The sequence below is a fragment of the Triturus cristatus genome, chromosome 5_2 (genome assembly GCF_964204655.1).
Source record: "Triturus cristatus chromosome 5_2, aTriCri1.1, whole genome shotgun sequence".
Taxonomy (NCBI): domain Eukaryota; kingdom Metazoa; phylum Chordata; class Amphibia; order Caudata; family Salamandridae; genus Triturus; species Triturus cristatus.
The window spans coordinates 874,844,652-874,866,717 of NC_140588.1; the positions used below are offsets into that span (position 1 = coordinate 874,844,652).

At 45.6% G+C, this 22,066-nt stretch overlaps 1 protein-coding gene across 1 annotated transcript in view; it reads left to right on the forward strand.

Annotated features, from left to right (window-relative positions):
- The first annotated feature begins 600 nt into the window (after window positions 1-600).
- Window positions 601-22,066, forward strand: part of LOC146829350 (uncharacterized) — a 75,004-nt gene continuing 53,538 nt past the window's right edge. Inside the window, exon 1 of the mRNA XM_085606477.1 lies at window positions 601-1,211. Within this exon, the coding sequence (XP_085462603.1) occupies window positions 601-1,211 (611 nt within the window). The remainder of the gene's footprint in view (window positions 1,212-22,066) is intronic.

Consider the following 22,066-nt stretch of genomic DNA (forward strand, 5'->3'; position numbering starts at 1 on the left):
GCTGCCGCGGCCTTCTACAACATCCATCCTCGTCGGGACCTGCTGGCGCTGCCGCGGCCCGTTGTAACGACCATCCTCACCGGGACCTGCTGGCGCTGCCGCGGACCGTACCTCGACCATCTCCACTGGGACCTGCTGGTGCTGCCGCGGACCGTACCTCGACCATCTCCACTGGGACCTGCTGGCGCTGCCGCGGACCGTGTACCGACCATCTCCACCGGGACCTGCTGGCGCTGCCGCGGCCCGTACCAACTAAGCTCGAGGATTGTGAGCTAATCATCATCTCATCCAAACTACCTGACTGGTAGACAGACTGTCCCGCTACCCCTTTCCCTGCTTTGAGAGACTTGAATCGAGGGGACCCCTGAGTCCAGACCTCCTTGTACCATTCAACCGTACCCTAAGAAGTGCTTATAAAGAACCCTGAACCTTATCCATGTGTGGTATCTGTCTGTGGGGGGGAAGTTACTTGTCTGTACGATCGCTGGAGACGGCTCTCCCTGGAGACCTCTCCTCCTGACCCCGGCCGACCCTCCCGGTCCGTCTACCCTTTCTAACACTCCCCTAGACCAGGCCCTTTTAAAACTAACAAAGGCAAAGATGGATGCTGAAGAGGTTATTGCAAATAAGGCAGCTAAGATATATCTTACTAATAGAGAAAGGGCCCACGAATTTAGCGAAGCAGTTGGGAGAACATTAGCTATTCGCACAAGACAAAGGATCGCTTCAGGTGAGGTTAGAGAAATTATAGATTCAGAAGGTAATTTGTGCACGAGTCAAGATGAAATAAGAGAGGTATTTAGGAAATTCTATGCCTCCCTCTATGACGAGCAACATGGGTATGACCTGGATCAGATGGGGAAATATATGGAAGATATCCAAGTGGTGCGAATAGAAGAGGAAGTAGTAGAGGGGTTGGAAGATCCATTGGACCTACAAGAGATAAAAAACGCTATAGCGAATCTCCCTTCGGGTAAAGCATCAGGTCCTGATCAAATTCCAATCGAATTTTATAAGATATTCTGGGATGCTCTTTCACAAGACTTCGTTATAATGATACAATCTGGGGTCTCTGTACCAGAGTCATGGGGTGGTGCTGAAATAGTGGTAATTTTGAAGAAAGGAAAACCTCCCACCATGCCAACATCATATAGGCCAATCACGCTCATGAATACCAACGCAAAAATTTTCTCTAAAATATTAGCTACAAGGTTTGCACAAATAATTGATTCCCTTGTGAGTACTAATCAACATGGATTTATCCCAGGGAGGGGTACGACTCACCATACTCGTAAGGTTATTACACTTTTTGACGCCACGGAGGTTTCAGGAGACCCGATGGCCGTAATGTTATTAGATGCAGAAAAAGCATTTGATCGGGTCTCCTGGAATTATTTGTGGTATATCCTGAGAAGAGTAGGGCTCAAAGATGGTTATATTAAGGCAATTCAAGTGCTATACAGAGCCCCAAGTGCTGTGATCCGGATTAACTCAGGTTTAACTAAGTCTTTTCAAATTAAGAGAGGTACCAGGCAGGGCTGCCCTTGCTCTCCACTTTTATTTGCGATGTATATTGACCCCCTGGTCCGAAGACTAGAGAGCTGTGATATGATTCGCCCAGTATGCACGCCCATGGGATATAGTAAGGTCCTTGCATATGCGGATGACGTGGCAGTGATCACATCTAATCCCATAGAAGCTATAGCGCAGGTTGAAATTGAGGCCATCAGATTTGGACAAATATCGGGTTACAAAATGAATGCCAATAAGACTCAGATAATTAAGAACAAGTACGTAGACTGCCCTGATCATCGGGTGGTGCAGGATGCGGTGTATTTGGGGGTAACTATTTCTTCTGATTTAGATACATTGGTAGAGAAAAATACAACTCCAGTTTTTCTTAAGGCAAAAAGGGATCTAGATAGGTTTGAGAATCTTCATCTTTCCCTTGTGGGGCGCACTAATATTATAAAGATGTTGATTTTACCGAAGTTTTTATATCTTTTTAGGGCAATACCATTATTATTTGAAACAAAATGGTTTAAGGAATGTGAACATATGATCAATAGATTTATCTGGGCAAAGGGAAAAACAAGGAGAGCCCTTAGGTTTATGGCACTGCCTCGTGATAGGGGAGGTTGGTCTCTTCCGGATCTAAAACTATATTATTGGGCAGCGGCCCTACAAAATATGCTGGGTCTGATAGGAGGGGCAGAGGTCGAAGGACAAGATAAGGCGGGTACATTGGCAATTTATGGCTTAGTCATGGGGGTAGAAGCTGAGAATATATTTTTAAAACAAACCGATTTTTGTTACTTTAAAAGGACACGATTTAAGACGATTCTAGCAGCTTATAATATATGGAAAGCATTCTCAAAAAGTTTTGGCTTAGGCAAATATAATGCATACACTAGAATGAGTATGAACTCTACTTTCCCAGTAGATATTTTTTCAGGTTGGGTTTTTGGAGAATGGGGAAGAAAGGGGATAAGGATGCTGGGAGACATCAGGACCACACAAGGGGTCCTCCAATTTTCGGAGATACAGTCAAACTATGGAATTGAGACGAGACATTTTTTTAAGTTTCTGCAAATAAGAAGCTATGTTGAAACAAAGCGGGGGGGCCCAGCTGGGTTTTCTAGGATTCCAATTATGGATTTAGTACAAGCAGGGTCAGACTGCACGATTCGGAGGTTTTACTCAGAATTGATAAAGGCTAAACAAGACGATAAAGATAGAATGGCGCAGAAATGGGGGAGGAAGCTGGATATAATAGAAGAGTGTTTTCATGTGTCTTTAGAGTTGGGACAGAGTATTTTATGTTCGGCACCCCTACAGGCGCAACATTATAAAACTATTTATCATCTTTATTACACTCCGGCGAGAATTGCTCAGTGGGGAGGAATCTCGGGAATTAGATGCCCGAGATGTGGAAGCTTAGAGGCTGATTTGACTCACATGCTTGTAACATGTACCCATTTGCAATCCATCCAAAAGAATATCGAGGAATTTCTATCTAGAGTTTTAGCTGTAGAAATAATTTTATCTCCATCGATAATTCTCCTTGGGGTTAATCATAATGATATACACATGAAGGGGGGATACTTTTTATTTGTTGCAATGGCAGTATTAAGACTATGCATAACTTCAGCCTGGCTAGATCCTATATCCCATCGTATCATCAATGGTTTGCTCGATTATTGGCAATATAGAATCTAGAGAATGCTATATATGCTAGAAAAGGGAAAAGAGGGAGAATATTAGGAAGAAAAATTTGGGACTCATTAAAGAAATGGAAAGAGGATCCTACCTGACTCCCTACTGAAGTTTTCAAGTAGTGAGAGTATTTTATAAAGATATTATGTATTGCAATAATATTCTTTTCCTGTGTATTGTTTTGTTTTGTATATTATTTCATTTCAAATGTGTTGTGCCCTGTGTATAACTTCATAAAACTTATAAATAAAATTAAAAAAAAAAAAAAAAAAAAGACACTCAACATGCAGTGACCCAGTCAGGTTTTGCTGTGTTTAATGTTTGTGATTTGCAGCATGTGTCAAAAATGGAAATACATGGCTCATGTTCATCCATTTTTGCCACCAGTGTGTGGTCGAGATGCTATGTAGTTTGGTCTGTGTGTGCTGACATCTGTGTGGACATTCTTGCTTGCCATGAGGGTGTCTCCTCAGTGCAGGTGCTCCTTATTCAGACACATTGCAGGCCCATTAGCTAATGCATTGTCCTGTGTTTGGACATGTGTGCCACTCCACATGACAGGCAGTGGGTCAGATGTGTTGCCAACTGTGTCATCATGGTACGGATGGCCATGTGACAGGTGGCATGATTCAAGTGTTCAGTCAATAAGTATAGTACCTTGGCACTGACTACATTTGTCAGCATGTCTGCCTTTTTAATATGCTTCTTTTTGCTAGTTGGTTGTGAGGGACAATATTGTGCCTGCATGACAGATGTCTCCCAGGGAAGTGCAAAAGAAAGTACTTTTACACTTTCCGTGGACACACAGGCACATTTCACTGGAAGGCACAGTTTGATTACCAGTTGTCTTCTGAATATACATATCCATGTTCACACAGTGTGTTTGCATGTGTGTAAGTCCTTGGTTGTTGCTGATACGAACTTACGAGTGTCAAGTCATCCAGACCACCGTGGTGCCATGGATATGTACTTACTTCTACATCATTTATTATTTACAGTGGCTTTTTAGAAATCGGCAGCCAGCTCATACAATTACTGTGTAAAAGTATTTTTGTGTGCACATCATTGTGTGACTTCGGTCATGCAGGCAGATGTGTCTTCTGTTCACAAAGTGGCCCATTCACACATTCTAAACATGTACATTGTGTAAAGTGTTGTGAGTCCCAAGGGTTTGCAATGTTTTTGGCTATGGTTTCCTAAGTACTCGCAGGTCTCAGAGTGTGGGGACACCTTCAATATTGAGGTGTGTTATTTGGCCTTGGGTGCACAAATACTGTTTTGTTCACAGTGAACAAGAGGTGGCATGGATTAATATTCTTGCTGTGCTCAACTGTCCCCAGACACTAGCTTCTCAGTATAATTCGATATCAAGTTATTTGCTGTTGTGTCATGATCTCCATTGTTTCCAAGTGTCATGGTGGGTCAACCAACTGGGGAGTGCAGGGTTACATATGTGCGGACTATTATAGATGTTACTCATGATGCATTTCCTGATATGCACTGTGACATTTTAATTGTGACTCATGTGTCTGTTGTATACAGGTGACTGATTATGTTCTGTCTCTTCACCTTGCCCACAGCATCATTGGAGGACACCGAGGGAGACACCTGCACGGATGTGGAGGAGGGATCCAGCACCGCTGCCACCACTGCTGCGGAGTCTGTGGGAGCAAGTGGCATGGAGGGCGAGGGGAGTCAGGCGGAGGACCTGTCTAGTGACTACACTGACTACGACGCAGACGGGTCCGATGCTGAACTCCTCGAGGGGGCGGAGGCTGCTACAATACCTGGCAGCAGCACTACATCTGTCACCGCCCCCTCCATTCCCATCACCGCCCTCCCAGTTGCTCCGGTCCCTTCTGTCCGTGCTAGGCAACACCGTGTCTCCTTCGTGCCAGGCACCGCACCCCCTGCCCCTGTCCCCCCTACTGCCCTCACTGCAGAGTCTGTGGACATTCTGCGACAGTTGCAGGTTGGACAGACATTGCTGCTGAATGTCCTCCATGGCCAGAGCCGAATGATGACGCAGATGGTGTCGTACATGGAGGGCATGTCATCAGCGATGTCTGACCAACGGATGTTGCTGAGGTCCATGGACTCTTCACTGACGGCAGCAGTGAGTCTCCTGCAGCGCTTCCTCCTCCCCCTACCCCTGCACCATCCACACTTCCCACTCCCATACCTGTCCCAAGCACACACAGACATTCACAAGCACGCACCCCACCAGACACAGCCAGCACACCACCACGTAAGAGCAAGCACACTCCTCCTGGCACGCACACTCAGGGGGATGAGGGCACACCTACTGGGTCTGTGTCACGATTACTCACCGGACCTCTGCCCCCTTGACATCCCTCAAGGAAGACACAGCCCGTTGGGATCGGGCCGCGAACCAGTTCCGCGAGATGCGGGGCAAATGGGGGACTACCGAAATCGCCACGGAACTACAGCTCCCATCAGCCGGTGTGTCGGCGAATCGCGCGCACAGGAAGTGACGCGGCGCAAGAGCCGGGAAGCCATTTAGCCCGGAGAGCGAGGAGATACGCTCGCAGATTATCCTGGAGCCTGACCTTGACCTCGTCGCAGTGAAGAATCCTGTCGTGGTGTTTCCCGGGTGCGGTAAGGGTGTCAGTGACACCGCCAAGAGTCCTTTTGTGCACACGTTCTTGCATTCTTCAACCTGGTAACTGCTAATCCATCTGCTTATTCGTGAGACCAGTTTGGGAAATACGTATCCTCCCTGCTAGAGTGCGTGGAGCGCACGGAAACGATTGACATTACCAGGTGGTTTGACTATAATACCACACTGTGGATTTCATTGTCCAACCTTGTTCTGCCTTATCAGATGTCAAAGCTCAACGCCTACTGTTATACGTGATGCCTACCATGTACCGATGATATGTGTGTGTGTTTGTTTCGTCTTCTAGCTGGGTGTTTATAGAGTGGCCGCTAGGCTGCAGCATAAGACCTTCTTTCCCCAGTGATGCCTACCAGCACACCCTTTCTGGTTGGTACATGTGTTGCGTCCTATAAAAAGGTATATTCAACTGCTGTGTGAACTGGGGGGTTTATGTGTTGTTTGTTTATCAACAGTCATGCCATTTGAGTAGCGTATACAGAACTGAGGCATCCCTGAGCACCCTACATCTAGCTGGCCTTGAAGAGGCTTTGACAAACCTTACTCGCCCTTCTTCTGGCAAAGCTAGATTTGGTTCTTTTCCTTTACAGGTAGACCTAATCGTTTATGAGAGACAAGTGGGTGATATGATTGTTTAAGGTATATGCGATAGTGCTAACAAACCCTGTGTTTCATTTACAGATCTCCCTCCCCGCTGTTCCCTTCCTTTCCTTCCCCCCGATTAACCCCCTTAAGCTTCCGTGCCTTTACGGCAACTCGGAATTAAGGTTGTCAATAGGGGGGCCCCCATTGAGCAACAAACCGATCCTGAGAGGCCTTCGCGGGACCTGACAGTCTGGGGCACACAGGCATACACGCAGCCACAGTCCGAGGCCGCATGGCGCACTAACCAGTCCCTCCAAAGGCACTCCCCTCGGCTCCCCTACCACACCTCCAGAGAAAGAGGCCTACTTGGCTGTGCTGGGCCTCAGCCCCTCTGTCTCTCCAGCCCGCAAACGGGAACAGCACTCCACGGGTAGGGGAGTTGAGCCCCCCACCCTGTCCCCCCCCAGTAGCGCTGCACCCCATCACTCCGACCCACCCCTCCTTTGGGGCTGTGTTGTCTTCGGGTGAAGGGGAGACGCTTGACGACCTGGCAGCAGTGTGCAGCGCCGCGCTGACCTCAACCTTTGGTGCTGCCCCACCCCCTGTGGTGGAGGCGTCCGTCCCTGCACCCACCACACCTACCCTTCCACCTCCTGTCCCTGCGGTGCCTGGTCCTTCCCCACATGAAGCCCACCCCCAGTCGAGGAACCTGTGGGTTCTAATGTGCAGGCAAGGTAGGGGAGACGCGTGGCCATGTGTCCCCCCCAAGGACTTCATATCTGGAATGGCCATGTGCCTTTGTTAATAGTGTTGTTAACTACTTTTTATTTCATTGCTGAATAAAGCATTTTATTTTCCGTTTGAACACATTTGCCTTTCAGGTATTGATGTGGGTGCTGATGGTCCCGGAGTTGGGGTGGTGGTAATGTGTTATGTGTCAGGATAAAGTTGTCGTCTGATGCTAATGGGGTGGACCATGGTATCTGCCTGCCATCACAATGTCTCTGCAATATATATTTGGTCGTGTTTGCTATTTGTGTTTGGAGACATTGTCCCAAGGACTGTTCCTTCCTCTGTGGCACCTGACATCTACCCTGCAGGGAGTAGCACTTTTGTAGTGCTGACCTGTGTCTAAATTTCCTTTGTTGGTGACGGATCCCTTCAACTGTGGCCATGCCTGCTCAGCAATGTCTCCGGCTGCATCCTCTGTGCCATCCTTGCTAGTCACTGTACTTGTGTATTGAGTATGTTGTCATGCCTTAATGGTGACAATCAGCATTTTCAACACTATGCATGTGTGTTATCCCAGCCTAGCACACATTTGGTTCTTGTTCTGCAGGGTATTTGAGCACCTGCCTGACAATTGTAGGCATTGTATCTGTGGAAAGTCCACCCTATTCCTTCCATGAGAGGCAACATCTTGGTGGCTGTCCCAGCACCTGTACATTCCTATCAGTCCTGGGATGTGCGTGACAGTGTGTGTTCCCTTTGGCTCTCTTAGTGTAGTGGGCATTGACATGAGTATACAGTCTTGTGGCATGATCTCTGTGTGTGTATTGTGCTGCATCCGCCAGGGGTGGGTATGCATGTGTCATTTGTCCTCACACCCACATGTGTGGTGTCATGCAGTGGGGGATGGACATCCATCCTCATGGTAGTAGGACACTGCTGTCAGTGATGTGTTGTTATGAAACTATCAACATAGTTGAACATTGGGGATGCGTACATACACCCATGGAGTTGTGCTCATCTGATCATGATGTACACACACCCATGACTCTGTCCACTGCTGGGAGTGATATGCACCCACCCTTCATATGTCTGTCCACTGCTTGGAGTCGTCTGCATCCACTCCTCATATGTCTGTCCACTGCTGGGAGTCCCCTGCACCCACCTCTCATATATCTGGGCACTGCTGGGAGTCCTCTGCACCCAGCCCTCATGTCTCTGTCCACTGCTGGGAGTCCTCTGCACCCACCCCTCATATGTCTGTCCACTGCTGGGAGTCCCCTGCACCCACACTTCATATGTCTGTCCACTGCCGGGAGTCCTCTGCACCCACCCCTCATATGTCTGTCCACTGCTGGGAGTCCCCTGCACCCACCCCTCATATATCTGGGCACTGCTGGGAGTCCTCTGCACCCACCCCTCATGTCTCTGTCCACTGCTGGGAGTCCTCTGCATCCACCCCTCACATGTCTCTGTCCACTGCTGGGAGTGATATGCACCCACCCCTCATATGTCTGTCCACTGCTGGGAGTCCCCAGCACCAACACTTCATATGTCTGTCCACTGCTGGGAGTCCTCTTCACCCACCCCTCATATGTCTGTCCACTGCTGGGAGTCCCCTGCACCGACCCCTCATATATCTGGGCACTGCTGGGAGTCCTCTGCACCCACCCCTCATGTCTCTGTCCACTGCTGGGAGTCCACTGCACCCACCCCTCACATGTCTCTGTCCATTGCTGGGAGTGATATGCACCCACCCCTCATATGTCTGTCCACTGCTGGGAGTCCCCTGCACCCACACTTCATATGTCTGTCCACTGCTGGGAGTCCTCTGCACCCACCCCTCATATGTCTGTCCATTGCTGGGAGTCCCCTGCACCCATCTCTCATATATCTGGGCACTGCTGGGAGTCCTCTGCACCCACCCCTCATGTCTCTGTCCACTGCTGGGAGTCCCCTGCACCCACCCCTCATATATCTGTCCACTGCTGGGAGTCCTCTGCACCCACCCCTCACATGTCTCTGTCCACTGCTGGGAGTGATATGCACCCACCCCTCATATGTCTGTCCACTGCTGGTAGTGATATGCACCCACCCTTCATATGTCTGTCCACTGCTGGGAGTCCCCTGCACCTACCCCTCATATATCTGTCCACTGCTGGGAGTCCTCTGCACCCACCCCTCACATGTCTCTGTCCACTGCTGGGAGTGATATGCACCCACCCCTCATATGTCTGTCCACTGCTGGTAGTGATATGCACCTACCCTTCATATGTCTGTCCACTGCTGGGAGTCCTCTGCACCCACCCCTCATATGTCTGTCCACTGCTGGGAGTCCCCTGCACCCACCCCTCATATGTCTGTCCATTGCTGGGAGTCCCCTGCACCCACCTCTCATATATCTGGGCACTGCTGGGAGTCCTCTGCACCCACCCCTCATGTCTCTGTCCACTGCTGGGAGTCCCCTGCACCCACCCCTCATATATCTGTCCACTGCTGGGAGTCCTCTGCACCCACCCCTCGCATGTCTCTGTCCACTGCTGGGAGTGATATGCACCCACCCCTCATATGTCTGTCCACTGCTGGTAGTGATATGCACCCACCCTTCATATGTCTGTCCACTGCTGGGAGTCCTCTGCACCTACCCCTCATATGTCTGTCCACTGCTGGGAGTCCCCTGCACCCACCCCTCATATATCTGTCCACTGCTGGGAGTCCACTGCACCCACCCCTCACATGTCTCTGTCCACTGCTGGGAGTGATATGCATCCACCCCTCATATGTCTGTCCACTGCTGGTAGTGAAATGCACCCACACTTCATATGTCTGTCCACTGCTGGGAGTCCTCTGCACCCACCCCTCATATGTCTGTCCACTGCTGGGAGTCCTCTGCCCCCACCCCTCATGTCTCTGTCCACTGCTGGGAGTCCTCTGCACCCACCCCTCACATGTCTCTGTCCACTGCTCGGAGTGATATGCACCCACCCCTCACATGTCTATGTCTACTGCCGGGACTCCTTGGCAGACAGCCACCCACCCACCCGCACCCTTGGTGCTGTACACTGCTGTCCTGGTCATGTACACACCCCAATATGCTGGTTATATGCTGCACCAGGCCGTAAGCCAACATTTGTGGCGTGTGTACGCCTTGTATCACTAATGTACTGGTGCCCTAGAGGTACGGGTGATGCGGTCCGTACCCACGCCCTCAGAGCGTGGGTACGGCCCGTACCACCATTGGAGTGGTGATGTAGGGGTACGCGCCATACCCACGCCCTCAGAGCGTGGGTACGGCCCGTACCACCATTGGAGAGGTGAAGTAGGTGTACGCTTGGTACAGGCCGTACCCACGCCCTCAGAGCGTGGGTATGGGTCATGCCACCATTGTAGTGGTGATGTAGGGGGACGCGCCGTACCCATGCCCTCAGAGCGTGGGTACGGCCCGTACCACCATTGGAGTGGTGAAGTAGGTGTACGTGTGGTACAGGCCGTACCCACGCTCTGAGGGCGTGGGTACGGCGCGTCCCCCTACATCACCACTACAATGGTGGTACGACCCGTACCCATGCTCTGAGGGCGTGGGTACGGCCCGTACCAAGCGTACACCTACTTTACCTCTCCAATGGTGGTACGGGCCGTACCCACGCTCTGAGGGCATGGGTACGGCACGTACCCCTACATCACCACTACAATGGTGGTACGGGCCGTACCCACGCTCTGAGGGCGTGGGTACCGCGCGTACCACGCATACCCCTACATCGCCACTCCAATGGTGGTACGGGCCGTACCCATGCTCTGAGGGCGTGGGTACGGCACGTACCACGCGTACCCCTACATCACCACTCTAATGGTGGTCCGGGTCGTACCCACACTCTGAGGGCGTGGTTACGGGCCGTACCACCATTGTAGTGGTGATGGGTATGCAGGGATTGGTGGACACGCCCCCGAAGTGACCAGACCCTGGAGGTAATGTTAGGACAGTATATGGTATTTAAAAAATTTGGTGGAGGTTATGTTTCCTGCCCCTCGCCCCCCCTTTGCCCCCCTGGGTGTTGTGCTGACCTTCTGCGGCATCTGCGTCGGTTTCTGTGCACAAGGTCGTAGGCTAGGAGGGCCGGGATGACACGTAGAATGGGGTCCATGGCTGTCCGTCGCGTCCCGCAGCTCCTTCTTCGCTTCGTCCTCACTTTCCCGGGAGTTTTTAGCTGCCGTAAAAATGATCCGTGCGGAGTGACGTAGGCACGAATCGTACTTGCTGGTCCGTAGAACGCTGCCTGACTCCGTCCGGACGTCACGTACGCGATGTCCCGGATCGGAATTGTGGGTATTTTTTAGCCGGTCGGTGTTTTGTACGACTCGTACGGAAATGGTATTTCTGTATGAATCGTACTTGCGGGTTTGTAAGGTTGTTTTCCCGGGTACGAGTCGGACGGAGAATTCGCTCCCTACGACCATTCGTACCCGGGTTTTACAGGATCGGAATCGGCACCTTATTGTTCAATTGAACAAATATAAGGAATAAATGTAATTTAAAAAAAAATTAAACATAGATATATAAAATGTAATATATATATTTACTTTAAAAGATAATAAACTAATAATCTAAATGTATTTTAAAATGTTATAAATATATACAAAATTACAAAGAAATGTATATATATATATATATATATTCACTGAAAAAACCAAAGGTTTCAGGGGCGTTATAGTTAGGAATTGGCATTTAAAAAACCTTCGAAATTCACTGAAAAAACCTTAGGTTTCAGGGGTGTTATAGTTAGCTGGACATTTCCCTCGTACAAAACCCTAGAAATTCCCCTGTTAGAGTTAGTTTAGCTAACTATAACTTGCGCCCCCGCAATGCACTGCTGATGACGTCACATATTACATCACTGATGACATGGTCAGTGACATCACTGATGACAACTCAAATGACATCACTAATAACATCACTGATGACGTCATCCAGTGACTGTGTGTTTCTGTAAAGTTTAAATATGTTTTATATATTTATAGTGAAAGGCCTGTGGAAGAATGAGTGGGTGTACAAGTGTGTGAATGGATGATTTTCTAGGTGCGTAACTGACTCTATAAGTGAGTCATTAAATGTATCTTACTGCAAACTAGTGACTAAACTGTGTGAAGGTCTGTATGTGTGTGTCTGTTGGTGTATAAGTGGCTGCATGGTTTTGTGAATAGCTATATGAGTGTCTATATGGGTTATTGATTGGTTGTCTGAGTATCTGTATGGGTGCCTGAGTGTTTGTGTGGGTAGGGTGTGTGTGACTCTGTGCATAGATGTGTGACTGGGTGATTCTATGGGTGCCTGGTTTTAAGAGTGCATCTGTGATGAACTGTGTGATTGAGTGAGTGTATGTATGGGTGTGTTAGGGATTGAATGTATATCTCAGTTGTACATGTGTCAGTAAATACATATGTGAAAGGCAGTACATATGTGTGTAAGAGTATATAAGTGGGTATATGTGAGAGTATGTGATTGTGAGAGTGGCTGTATGGATGAGTGTGTGCTTGTATCAATGATTGTATAAGAGCGTAAGAATGTGGTACTATTTTTATGAGTAAGTGAACTTGAGTGTGTATAACTGCATAGGTGAGTAAATGGGAGTGTGATTAATTATTTGCATGACTGACTAGGTGTTAGAGTACCTCTATGGATAATTGGTGGTGTGTGAGTGTCTATGTAGGTGTATAAATGCATATGATAGTCTTGTACGGAGTGACTGTAAGTATGAGTGACTGTACAGGTGAGTGAGTGGAGGTGTATGTAGACCTAAGAGTTAATGAGTGGGTATGTAGTTATTGGTATTGGAGTATCTATGGTTTTCAGAATGGACGTCTGAAATTTTGAGTTGGTGTATCAACGGTTAAATTAGGGTGTGAGAAGATGCAGTAATTTATCACATGAATGATGTCATCAGTGATGTCATTTGAGATGTCATCAGTGATGTCATCAGTGATGTCACTGACCATGTCATGAGTGATGTAATATGTGACGTCATCAGCAGTGCATTGCGGGGGCGCAAGTTATAGTTAGCTGAACTAACTATAACAGGGGAATTTCTAGGGTTTTGTACGAGGGAAATGTCCAGCTAACTATAACACCCCTGAAACCTATGGTTTTTTCAGTGAATTTCTAAGGTTTTTTAAATGCCAATTCCTAACTATAACGTGCATGAAACCTATGGTTTTTTCAGTGAATTTCAAAGGTTTTTTAAATGCTAATTCCTATCTATAACTTATCTCTGAAGATATCATTTTTAATGATTTTGATTGGATTTGTATATTTTTCAAATTCAGTGTGTCAATTTCATTAATTAAGTTTTTTTTTAAATACTTTTTTATGAGCATTTTTTCTTTTAAAAATTAAAAAATATTATTTGAACTTAATGGGTTTTTCAAACATATTTTTTCAACTATATGTTCAAAACTTTATTTTATATGTTTTTTTTAAATATTTTTGGATCCGCGCACCCTAAGCGCACCGTTCTCGATCCCTACACGATAGCATCCGCGCATGGTATGCGTTGGGTACGTGTTTAGTGCGCGATTGCAATGCGACCGGTACGCGACTACCAGCCTATACGCGACACATTCAATGTATGTAACGCGACGTTTACGCGCTTTCGCGATGTGTCATCTGCGTCTATGACACGGTAGGTGCGCGGACCGCGCGAAATTTTTAACATTTAAAAAAACATATAAATATGTATTTCATGTGAATATTAATTGAAGACAAACTCTAAACTAGTCTTAAAACTAATATATTTTCACATCTAATCCTATAATTTTTTTCATTCAATTTCGCGGATGCGCGCTGGTTGCATGCTGTGTAAGCGCAGGGTGCGCGGATCCCATGTGACCTGCAAAAAAAGAGATTTGATTGGTTCATTACACTTCCTCTTCTAACTATTGAAAGACCCCACCCATTTCAATCATTCTTCTTTGACCTTCTTTAGAGCACCATCTTTTTGGAGAGAAGAAGATTTTTTATACTAAGTTTACACTTAGCTCTAACTTTTTTCAACCAAAAATGGCTTCAGGGCATCACCTGCATCTCCTCATACTTCTGAGGATGAATTTTTGGAGGAGGCACCACCCAAAGAGCGTTTTTCTTCAGTGGTGTGGACATTTTTTACTTTTTCCGAGGGGCAGAATAAGACCAATGCCACCTTGGTCACGTGCAAGATTTGCAAAAGAGTCCTGTCGCTAGGGGATCCTAACAAGAAATACTCGTGTGGCACGGCAAGTATGATGAAGCACATGAGGACCCTTCATCCAAACAATCTTGCACGAGAAGAGTGCCGACGGATGAGAAACACTCCTGCGCCATCCACCTCATCGCAGCCGAGCACATCAAGAGTGCATCCATCAGCCCAAACCTTGGACATCCGTCCTCAATTTCAATTTTTAAAGTGCTCTGCACTAAGTGCAATAAGACTTTGTGCTATGGTGAGCAGTCGATCGATCTGATCTGCCGCCGGCAAGAAAGTCACATTTGCTAGTTTATTTTTTATTTTTATTGTTCCCTGAAGTTAATTGTTTGGTTTCTCCTGTTTAGTTTTTGGGGTTTTTTTTGCAGAAAAACCAAAAAATTTTAAAAATTGTTCAGAAAACCCCCCAAAAATTATAAAAGAAGAAAGAAGAAAAAAAAAATTCTTGTAAGAACTAACTTTCCTGGTTTAAAAGAAGAGCTAAACTTCTTTGTTAGTGTTAGTTTAGAAGAATGTATGTGTAGTACGTAATTGACTGAATGAATGCATTAGTAGCGTATGGTGAATGTATAAGTGCAGAACTATGAGGAAGTGCTGCAGCATCACACAGTAACCTCTTTAACTGCAGTGTGCTGTAGTACTTCCGAAGCACAGGGATGCAACATATGTACATAAATATGTTGCAAATCTATGCTTCTGTCTGCACGGCTGCTTAAACTGCAGCCATGTGGTGAAAAAGGCACCCTTGCACCATAGTGCAAGGATATCTGTGTCATGTGCTGTTTGTTTTTCTACAGGAAGACACACCTTCCTGCACAAAAACAATGAGAAAATGCATTTTTCTCCTTCAATGTATGCTGAACATTTCAGCATGCATTGAAGATATAAAAATGTGGAGAAATTAAAACAATTCTCCTTGTTGTGCTTTCCTACACCAATTTTAGAATGGTGCACCATTCACACACAGATCGAGATTTATGATTTCTGATAAATCTAGACATGTGTCTTGTTCTATGAGTATTAACTGCAATCATGCACAACAACACTTATAGAACACCCTTTCAACACAAAGTGGTCTGCATGATGAGGTTGTATTTACATGGAGTATAAAAAGTGCACAGAGTGCCTTTTCCTCTCTTTGTAAATATGAAAGAGTATCTTACAAAATAACTATGTTACAAAAAGTGACATATTTCCATTTTTAAAATTCCTTGCGAATGATAAAAGGTAAGCACAGAGTTTTGTCTGCAAAGATGTTCAAAGAAGAATGATTGAAATAATTGCGGTCCTTCAATAGCTAAAATAGGAAATATTATGAGCCCCTCAAATCTCATTTTTTTCCAGATCATATGATATCTGATTATGGTCAGATTTCAAAACTACAAAGGTATAAAAAGAGTGTATTTAGAAACATGTTTCAACTTTGTAGCTTCTTGCAGACCTCCTCATTCTGCATATTGAGACTTAGTTAAACTTACCTTCACAGTAATAGGAATAAAAAATGGTACACATTTTTTTCACATTTTCATTCCAATCTAAATTCATAAAAATTGCTTATTTTAAAATATGGATCTGTGAAAGAAAAGGAAAAAAAATTATAACATGTAATAATACATTTTTTACAACACAGCATAATTTCCACAAAGTAATTTTTTTGCCTTTTTTGCTGTTCTCAGAATATATTAAATTTCACTAAAAATAGTGATTTCAATCGTACTCATCACTTAACAGCGGGCAAAAAAAAAACAATCTCAAAGATTGTTAAAAAAACAACAACATGCTATTCTCAAAAAAAAACAAGATACAAATCACAGATATATAAAATGCATACAGCTAACAAAATTTTATAAGTTTAACTTACAAAAACTGTAAATGTTGTTGCTTTAAAATATTCACCAAATCTAAGGATGAATTTTTGAAAGGATGCACCACGCCCACAACGTTTTCCTTCAGTGATGTGGAAATTTTCTACTTTTCTCGAGGGGCAAACAAAGACCAATGCCACCTTCGTCACGCACAAGATTTGCAAAAGAGTTCTGTTACGAGGGGATCCTAACAAAAAATACACGTGCGGCACAGCAAGTATGATGAAACACCTAAGGACCCTTCATCCAAACAATCTTGCACGAGAAGAGTGCAAACAGATGAGAAACACTCCTGTTCTGTATCTGTAAAAAAGAATCACAAATAAATGTATATTAATAACTTTAAAATTTATACTATTCCATTACTGTACAAACACATTTTATATAAAAACTGACTAAGAAACTATAGCCCTGAACCACAAGTGTGACGATGGTTAAAACACTACACGCATAGTGCATACTACTTTGAAGCAGTTCATGCCCTAAAGCCTACATCACTAAAAGACTACATGCTAACTGACTAAATGATTACAGTACTATAAGGAGACACACTGGGTGAGTGACAGGGTGTTTGCTAGAAGTGTATGAATACTAACTAGGGAATTGAAGGTGTGAAGTCAACTGTGTAGGTGATTAGAGGACTGCATCCATACTGCATAGGCATTTAAAGCAGTCCATGTGCTAAGGCCTGGCTCACTGCATGACTACTTGGGTACTGACTGAATGATTAGAGTACAGCAAGGAGAGTGCCTAGGTGAATTTATAAGTGGTAGGCTTTTCGCACAGGGAATGGATTAGTACTTGGTGCTGAATTGGTCACTAGAGGAGTGCAAAGGGAGTGACAGGATGTTTGCTGGACTGTATGGATACTGACTAGGGAATTGAAAGTGTGAAAGACAAGTGTCTAGGTGGTTAGAAGACTGCATACATAGTGGATAGGGGTTTGAACCAGTCCATGTGCTAAGGCCTGGCTCAGTGCATGAATACTTAGGCACTGACTGAATGATTAGAGTACTCCAAAGATAGTATCTTGGTGAATTTATAAGTGTTTGGGTTTTGGCACAGTGAATGGATTAGTACATGATGCTGAATGGGTCACTAGAGGTCTGCAAAGGGAGCTACAGGGTGTTTCCTGGAAGTGTATGGATACTGACTAGCGAATTGAAAATGTGAAAGACAAGTGTATAGATTGTTAGAAGACTGCATGCATACTGCATAGACATTTGAAACAATCTATGTGGTAATGTATGGTTAACAACATGAGTACTTGGAAACTGACTAAATCATCAGACTACTGCTCGGTTAGTGCCTGGGTAAAACTTTTAAATTTTCAGTTCTGGCACAGTGAAGAGAATAGTACATGGTACTGCACTTTAGTGTCAAACCCTGACTTATTTTATCAATGCATAAGCAAATAATAGCTTCTAAAGCTACTGAAACTTGACAACATGACCGATTTTAAAACAGTTATCTGTCATCAAATATACTATGTTACCAAATGCTTTTCTCACAATCCTTACCCAAATGTACACAGACTCACAGTGTGATTTTAGACAAGCAACACTATCCCTAGCAGTTTACCAAAACTCATTCACTAGTCTAGAAGAGGTGATGATACTGCACACAATCTACATATTTAAGTACAGCACATTAGTGTCAAAGCATGACTCATTTAATCAACGCATAAGCAAAGACTGGCTTCTAATGCTACTAAAACTTGACAACATGACAGGTTTTAAAAGAGTTATCTGCTAAAAAATACATAATGTTACCAAATGCTTCTCTCACAGTGGTTCCCAAATGCACACAGACTCACAGTGTGATTCTAGACAACAACTACTATACCTAGGACTTTACCAAAAATCATTCACTATTGTGGAACTGATAAGGGAACTGCACACAATCTACATATTTCAGGACTGCACTTTTCTGTCAAAGCCTGACTCATTTAATAAAAGCATAATCAAAAACTGGCTTCTAATTCTAATGAAACTTGACAACATGACAGGTTTTAAAAAAGTTATCTGTCAGAAAATACAAGATGTTACCAAACGCTTCTCTTACAGTGGCTCCCAAATACACACTAACTCACAGTGTGATTCTAGACAAGTACCACTATCCCTAGGAGTTTACCAAAACTCATTCACTACAGTGCAAGTGGTAAGGGAACTGCACACAATCTACATATTTCAGGACTGCACTTTTGTGTCAAAGCCTGACTCATTTAATCAAAGCATAAGCAAAAACTGCCTTCTAATACTACTAAAACTTGACAACAGGACAGGTTTTAAAACAGTTATCTGTCAGCAAATACACGATATTACCACATACTTCTCTCACAGTGGTTCCCAAATGCACACAGACTCACAGTGTGATTCTAGACAAGCAACACTATCCCTAGCAGCTTACCAAAACTCATTCACTACTGTGCAAGGGGTAAGGAGACTACACACAATCTACATATTAAAGTGCAGCACATTAGTCTCAAAGCATGACTTATTTTATCAATGCATAAGCAAACACTGGCTTCTAATGCTACTAAAACTTGACAACATGACAGGTTTTAAAACAGTTATCTGTCAGCAAATACGCGATGTTACCAAATGCTTCTCTCACAGTGGTTCCCAAATGCACACATACTCACTGTGTGATTGTAGACAAACAACACTATCCCTTGCACTATACCAAAACACATTTCTTCAGCTAGAAGAAGTACTACATTTTAGTATAGAAACATAACATAACTCATTTCACAAATTCATAAACAATGACTGGTTTCTAATTCTACCAAAATATAAAAACAGCACAGTTATCTGTCTGCAAACACATGAAAAACACAAATGATTATCACAGAATGGTTTCTACATGCACAAACACTGTCAATAAGATTGTAGAGAAAAAAAGTACTCCCTACACTTTAGCAGGAGAAATACATTAGTCTGATTAAAATCACAATAGTCTACATACATCCCCTCACAATTAAATAACTCACCTTTCAAGTTGTTATGTAGATTAAGAAGTATATCAGTCACTCACCATATTTTCTTTTACAGAATCTCTGCACTGTGCACCTCTCAGCAAAAACAAAGAATGGAAAAGTTTCCCTTTCATTTTCCAAACATATACATGTAAACATCAAATGACAATCCTTCACACATAAACTCAAAAGCAAACACACATTTCTATTGATTAAACGTTTCAACCCTTTCCAACTGAGATACATTTCAACCCTTCCCCCAATCTGCCTTCTACCTGTTACCAAAGAAACAGCTCATGGAACACTGCACTGAGCACACAGGTCACAAGTGCAGCACACAATGTTGCTAAACAAGACAGGGAGTGTGCTTGACTTTTCAACATATCAGCTTATCATATATAATGTTCCTTACAATCTGTTTTTGTCAACCAATAGTAGTCATACAACCAATGATTTCTTGTCTTTTTTCCCCAAAATATTCCGTGGATCCGCGCACCCAACGCGAGAGAATCCATGCACCCAACGCGATAGGATGCGCGCACCATGCGCGCATTCCGCCTTTTTTTTTTTTTTTAAAGGGGACGCCAGGGGGTCCTTCTAGGACCCCCTAAGTACCTCTAGAGGGTCAGAGTATTTCCACTCTGCCCCCTTTATATGTTTTACACACTTATTCCCCTTGCTTCTTCAGCCTCGCTTCTACCGAGGCAGAAAATGGCTGCCAACAGTTCCTGGTTTCGAATGTAGACAGACACTCAACAGCCAATTAGCATTCAGCGCGCGATCGGGAGGGTGCGCGCTCGGTTCGGGGAGGGTGCGCACATGGTGCGGGTAGGGTCCACAGATCCTCCCCGGCCATAGATATTTATGTACTTTTAACTCTAATTTTCTCAGGAACTACTCAACGGATTCACACCATTTATGCAAAAGGCACGAGTCTGAACTGAGGACTACCTCTTTGCCAAATTTGGTGTCATTCCGTTCAGCGGTTCGGGCTGTAGCTGCGACAACAGATCCTATGGGAAATTGCATGGGGAAAACGCGTTTTGGGACCCCCCTTTTTTCTCGGCCCCCGCTTGATGAATCACCACAAAACTTTCAGGGTAGGAGCGGAGCGGAGCTGGCCAAAAGTTTGGAAAATTTCGCGAGGATTAGTCAACCAGTGCCAGACTTATTGGGAATAGAATGTTGCAGATTTCCTATGGAAAATAGGTCCTAACTATAACTACCTACTGGCGACCGCCAGTAGGTAATATATATACATAAAATCTAATAAAAAAATATATTCTAAATTAAAACATTAAAATATTAAGGGGCCGATTCCGATCCTGGAGAAACCGGGTACGAATCGTCGGATGGAGCGTTTTCTCCGTCCGACTCGTACCCGGTAAAAACACCTTACAAACATGCAAGTACGATTCGTACGGAAACACCATTTCCGTACGAATCGTACAAAACACCGACCGACACAAAAATACATCCGAATGTGATCCGGGACAGCGCATACGCGATATGCGGACGGAGTTAGGCAGCCTTTTACGTACCAGCAAGTACGATTCGTACCGACAGCACTCCGGACTGCAATATTTTTACGGCACCCAAAAAGTGCCGGAAAAGCCAAGTACGCCGCGAAGCGTGAGGAAAAGGGGGCCCGGTACGTGCCGAACACCCCCCCCAGCCCCCCGTATGTACGCACCGGACCCCCAGCCCCCCGCGGATGTACGCGCCGGACCCCAGCCGCCCCGCGGATGTACGTGCCGGACCACCACCCCCGAATGTACGCGCCGGACCCCCAGCCCCCCGCGGATGTACACGCCGGACCCCCACCCCCGTATGTACGGTGCGGACCCCCATCCCCGTATGTACGGTGTGGACCCCCAGCCCCCCCGCGGATGTACGGTGCGGACCCCCACCCCCGTATGTACGGTGCGGATCCCCACCCCGTATGTATGGTGCGGACCCCCGCCCCCGTATGTACGGTGCGGACCCCCACCACTGTATGTACGGTGCGGAGCCCCACCCCCATATGTACGGTGCGGACCCCCACCCGGAAGAAATTAGAGAGGCGGTGGACCAGGGAGGGAAAGCAGCGCTGATCCTGCTTGACCTGTCGGCAGCGTTCGACACCGTCCACCACTCTATTCTTCTGAATCGCCTAAAAACGTGCGGAATAGTCGGAAAAGCATGGGACCTCATTAGATCTTTTCTCACAGATAGAGAACAAGTGGTTACCCTGGGGGAGTTCCATTCTAGACCTTTTGCCACACCTTGTGGCGTCCCTCAGGGGTCTTCACTTAGCCCCACGCTCTTTAATATTTACGTGAGTGCTCTGGCCCCGGTGATCAGTGCGTTTGGATTTGGAATTACTTCCTATGCAGATGACACCCAAATTGTGGTTTCTCTGACACCTGAGGGCGAGCTAGACACGGTGAAGCGCTTACAGGACTGTATGCTAGCAGTGGGGAGCTGGATGGCGAAGAATTGTCTCAAACTAAATTCAGATAAAACTGAGGTTATTCTGTTCGGAAATGTTACCAACTTCTGGACCCCTTCCTGCTGGCCGGACTCACTTGGCACGCTTCCACTCCCGGTCGTCAAAGCAAAAAACCTTGGCATAATCCTGGACGACAAACTGACCTTTGACTCTCATATTAAAGAGGTGACGTCCAAAACCATGTATACCATTAGGATGCTGAGGAAAGTGCTACCCCTACTTCCATCGGACAGTAGACACACAGTGGTCAGGGGGCTGGTACTGGCCAGACTGGATTACTGTAACGGTCTGTATTTAAATGCGCAAAGTAGAGCATTGAACAAGCTTCAAATT